The sequence below is a fragment of the Phocoena sinus genome, chromosome 3 (assembly GCF_008692025.1).
Source record: "Phocoena sinus isolate mPhoSin1 chromosome 3, mPhoSin1.pri, whole genome shotgun sequence".
Taxonomy (NCBI): domain Eukaryota; kingdom Metazoa; phylum Chordata; class Mammalia; order Artiodactyla; family Phocoenidae; genus Phocoena; species Phocoena sinus.
The window spans coordinates 19233247-19238431 of NC_045765.1; the positions used below are offsets into that span (position 1 = coordinate 19233247).

At 60.0% G+C, this 5185-nt stretch overlaps 1 protein-coding gene across 2 annotated transcripts; it reads left to right on the forward strand.

Annotated features, from left to right (window-relative positions):
• On the forward strand, positions 1-5185 carry DOK3 (docking protein 3). 2 transcript variants are annotated; one of them, XM_032628782.1, is made up of 6 exons: positions 1-52; positions 759-857; positions 1814-2119; positions 3794-3893; positions 4004-4176; positions 4275-5185. In XM_032628782.1, the coding sequence occupies exons 2-6, from the start codon at positions 786-788 to the stop codon at positions 4971-4973; spliced, it is 1350 nt and encodes a 449-aa protein (XP_032484673.1). In that variant the 5' UTR covers positions 1-52; positions 759-785; the 3' UTR covers positions 4974-5185. The 2 variants fall into 2 exon arrangements, with proteins under 2 accessions (XP_032484673.1, XP_032484672.1); XM_032628781.1 differs by having other exon boundaries at positions 20-52; positions 659-857.

Consider the following 5185-nt stretch of genomic DNA (forward strand, 5'->3'; position numbering starts at 1 on the left):
TGGTCTGGGGAGGCCTCCCAGAGGAAGAAGTCCCAGAGCCCTGAGCAGCACGGTGAGAGGTGCCCTGAAGGGGCCAGGCTGGGGGAGGTGGAGGCCAGAATACCCAGCACCCTGAATGCTGGGCCAAGGAGTCCAAGCTAAACCTAAGGGCACTGGGAGCCAGGAAGCATTTAGGGAGGGGAGAGACAGGTTGGTTTGGGGTTAGAGAGGGCCCGGTGGGCCCAGGCGGGGACGTGGTTCAAAGGGGAGATGCCAAAGCTGGCAATGGATAGGGGCTGTGAAGATGGAGAGGAGCAAGTGAACATTAGAACTATTTCCAGAGTAAAGACAAGCAGACCAACCAGGACTCCAAGGGGGAAAACAAGGAATTTGCCAGTCTGGCTAGAGAAAGGTCCTGGGGTAGGGACCAGGCTGTGGGAATGGCAGGCCCCAGGGTACACAACAGCCCCAGGATGGGGGAGGGGTAGGAGCTCCTGATTCAGGAGCCAGCCTGCGGTCAGAGGCTCACACCCAGCTGACCCAGGCAGGCACGGGTCATCTGCCCTCAGGTGGTCCAAGGCCCTGCCTGGCACTAGTGGGTACCTTGGGCCAGCTGGAACCCCAAGGAAGGAATATGTGATGCCCTTCACCCCCATCCTAGCTCCTTTTCCGAAGACAGAGCTCCCCTCCCCCAACCCTGCAGCTGCCTCTCTGGACAGAGGGAGGGGGAAGTGGCCAGAAGGGGAAGTGTGAGGAGTTCCCCTCCGGCCTGTCACCAGTCTCCTCAGGCCCTCGGAGCGGCGGCCATGGCCATGGAGCCTCTGGAGACACCCATCAAGGACGGCATCCTCTACCAGCAGCACATCAAGTTTGGCAAGGTGGGGACCCTGGCTGCCAGGCAGCTGCCTAGGACAGATGGTGGGCCTCTGCCCCAGCCTTGGACAGCCCACCAGAACCTGGGAGAATGGGGGTAGGAGTCCAGGTGGGGAATCCAACCCAGGTGTGGGGAAGTGGAACAGAGCCCCATTCTCAGCCTGAGCAGGCTGGGCTGAGTGGGCCTTTTCGAGACCCTGCCTCATTTACAGATGGGAAGCCAAGAGCGGGGAGCCAAGAATGGAACCCTTGGGGCAGGGCAGAGCTGTGAGGCTGGTTAATCCAACTGCCTTCCATCCCATCTACTAGTGGCACTGTGGCCCCTCAAGAGGGCTGGAGGCTGAGCTGGAGGAGCCCCCAAAAGTGGAGCTCCATCCTGCAGAAGAGGGCTCAGCTCCTCCCAGCCCTGTCCTGGGGTAGCAGGCCCTGCACACCCACAGCTCAGCTGCAGCTGCTGCCCAGGCAGATAAACCGTCTGTTTCCTTTGCTCGACGCTATTTGCATGTTTCCTTCCTTGCCATCATGAGACTGAGGCCTCCCTCCCGCCCCAGCCCTTGTTCCGTGGCCCAATTGACCTTTTCTTTACAGGGGGTGGGTGCACCAACAAAGGAGTAGTGTCAGGTGGTCTGCTCTGGCCACTAGATACTTTACAGACATTGCCCAGTAGAAGCCCCAGCCCCGTGTTCTCATAATCTTTTGAGAGACGAGGATCCTAGTGCTTATGGGGGGGTCACAGTTAGGAAAGTGTGGGGTGGATTTGAAGCTAGGGCTGACCGACTCCAAGCACAGACGCTTCCTGCTGCCGGGCTGGCTCTGGCAAGGCATCCTCTGTGGCCTGAAGAGCTGCGAGGCAGAGGCCAGCCTAGGTGGCCAGGAGTGTTTGCTAAGTGGCTTGTGCTAGGCTGAGCTGCAGGGAGAACTGCCACCCGAGGGTCATCTCCCCCATCTTCATCTCCTGCAGAAGTCCTGGAGGAAGGTATGGGGTCTACTGTATGCAGGAGGCCCATCAGGCGTGGCACGGCTAGAGAGCTGGGAGGTCCGGGATGGTGGCCTGGGGCCAACAGGTGACAGGTCTGTGGGGCCTGGCCGGCGAGGAGAGCGGCGGGTCATCCGCCTGGCTGACTGCGTATCCGTGCTGCCGGCTGACGGTGAGAGCTGCCCACGGGACACTGGTGCCTTCCTGCTCACCACCACGGAGCGAAGCCACCTGCTGGCCGCACAGCACCGCCAGTCTTGGATGGCCCCCATTTGCCAGCTGGCCTTCCCGGTGAGCACAGAGTGGGCGGATAAGGCATCCAGGGGCCAGCCGGGGAGACCAGTTCACTCACACCTTGTTCATCTCCATGCTCATTCACATCTCATCACTCAGCAAGCACCTGCCAAGCACCTAGAAGCCTGGGAAACAGCCCAGAAGCCCACAGAACAAATCTCAGATGGCCATGCATGCTATGGAGAAAATGAGAGGCTGGGTGGGAGCAGGAGTGAGTAGGGGGATGTTAGGATGGTCCAGGAAGGCTTCTCAGGAGAGGAGAGTGCGCCTGAATCCTTGAGGAAAAATAACCCACCAGGCAAAGATCTGAGGAAAGAGTGTCCTAAACACAGGTCTGAGGAGTCCCCTGAACTAAGGGAGCAGCATGGGCAAGGGCCCAGGGAAAAGCTTGATGTTCAAGCAGCAGAAAGGCCAGTGTGGCTGGAAGGTAAGGAGTGAGAGGGGGCCCAGGAAGCGGCAACAGTGGAGAGTCCGGTGGGAGCCAGCTGAAACTGCCTTGGGCCACATGTGGAGTTTGGGATTTTATTCTGAGTGTGAGGAGAAGCCTTTGGGGAGTTGGACACAGAAGCTGAGAGTTTTAAAGCTTTACAGGATCCGTGATGGACCAAAAGGAAATGAGTGGCAGTTCCTCAAAAACTAAACATAGAGTTAACATATGACCCAGCAATTCTCCTAGGTGTATACCCAAGAGAACTGAAACAGGTGTTAAAACAAAACTTGTACGAGAATCTTTAGAGCAGCATTGTTCACAGTAGCCCAAAGATGCAAACAACGCAAATGTCCATCAACTGATGAATGGATAAACCAAATGCAGTCTATCCATACAACAGAACATTACTTGGCCATAAAAAGGAATGAAGCACTGATACATGCTACAACATGGATGGACCTTGAAAACACGCTAAGTCAGAGAAGCTAGACACTAAGGGCCACACATTATATGATTCCATTAATGTGAAATACAGAAGAGACAAATCCATAGTGACAGAAAGCAGCTTAAGGGTTGCCAGGGAATGGGGAGAGGGGGGAATGGGAAGTGACAGTTAATGGGTACGGGGCTTCCATTTGGAATGATGATAAAATTCTGAATCATACACTTTAAAATGGTTAAAATGGTAAATTTTATGTTGTATATTTTACCATGATTCTTATAATTAAAAAAAAAAAGAAATAAACAGGAGCAAGGAGACCAGTGGAAAGCCATTGCATTTGACCCTGGCCATGGTACCATGGGCCAAGGTGGTCATGATGGAGAGCTCAGGGTCAGAGCCCAAAGGACATGGTGGGAGATGGGGAAAGAGGCCAGAGATGGGAGGAACAAGTGGCCATTCACTCGTGGGTCCCACCCTTGAAGCTCCCACCCCTTTACTGCTCCAAGCTGTCAGGGACACACACAGGCCGGCCCAGTCGCTGGCCAACCTCAAGGGCAATGGACAGCCTCGTTTGTGCCCTCTGCTTTATAGCACTCAGCACCCTCAAGGGGGAGCCGGTGGGGATTGCAGGTGGGGAAATAGGCTCAGAAGGGTGTCCAGGGTCTTGCAGTGTGTCAGGGGCAGAACTGGGACTGGCACTCAAGTCTCTGGGTGCCCTTGCTTGTCATGAACCCCAGAGAAAGGATGTGGGAAGAGGAGTGGATGGGACACTAACCTCTGACCTTGTCCCATTCCCCAGGGCACAGGGGAGAGCTCCCAAGGATCAGGGGAAGCAGAGGCTCCCAAGAAGGGCCTGGTCCAGATGGAGGAGAACTCCATCTACTCCTCCTGGCAGGAAGGTGAGTCGAGGAGGTACAGGGGCAGCCTCAGCCCTAGCACAAACAGGGCTGGGATCTTTCCGGGACGCCCGGGGGCTGTGCTTGTGGCCCTCACGGTGCCGTGCCTGCAGTGGGCGAGTTTCCAGTGGTGGTACAGAGGACGGAGGCAGCCGCCCGCTGCCAGCTGAAGGGGCCCTACCTCCTGCTGCTGGGCCAGGACTCCATCCAGCTGAACGAGCCCGCTAGCCCCCAGGCGCTCTACACCTGGCCCTACCGATTCCTGCGCAAGTTCGGCTCCGACAAGGTGAGGTGCTGGGCGGCCGCCCCACTGGTCCCGCAGGGAAGGGTAGCGGTTGGCGGGCGGCCCCTCAGCCGCTGACTCCCCGTGCCGCCCGTGCCCAGGGCGTGTTCTCCTTTGAAGCCGGCCGCCGCTGCGACTCGGGCGAGGGCCTCTTCGCCTTCATCAGCCCCCGCTCCCGCGACCTATGCGGGGCCGTAGCCGCCGCCATCGCCCGCCAGCGGGAGCGGCTCCCGGAGACGGCGGGGCCCCAGCCCTGCCCCCTGCCGCGGGCCACCTCCCTGCCCTCGCTGGAGCCTCCGGGGGAGCTGCGGGAGGTGCCCCCGGGGCCCGAGGCGCCCGGCTCCCGGAGGGCGCGCGCGGCCGAGCCCGGGCCCCAGAGCCTGCCCCCTCTGCTGGGCCCCGCAGCCCCGGACGAGCCGGCGCCCGCGCTCTACGCGTCGGTGTGCAAGCGGGCCAGCCGGCTTCCGGACGCCGCCGAGCACCTGTACGAGAACCTGTGCGTGCTGGACGCCGGCCCAGCGCCCGACGTCGGCTGTCCGGAGCAGGAGGGCCCGGGCGGCCGCAGCCCCCTGGCCAGCCGCATCTACCACAATAGCCAGGACCTGGGCTGGCCCGGCGCGGCCCATGACAGCAGCCTGGAGGCCCAGTACCGGCGGCTGCTGGAGCTGGAGCTGGCCGACAACGGCGACGAGGCCGGGGGCTCCGCCCCCGCCGGCGCCCACTTGGGCTTCAAGGCCAAGCTGGTGACGCTGCTGAGCCGCGAGCGCAGGAAGGGACCGGCTCCCTGCGACAGGCCCTGACCGAGTATCGTGGCGGCTGGAGGAGAGGAAGGCTCTCTCCCTGGGACAAGAGGGCGGGGGAACAATGGACGTCTGCAGACACACCCCCACACTCACTCTAGCCTGGAGGGACAAGGCAGAGCGCCTGGGGAGGACCCCTCGGGTGCCCTGCCGGCCCCCAGTGTATAGTGTACAGATTTGCTGGTAATAAAGCCTTTTAGTTCTCCTCTCCA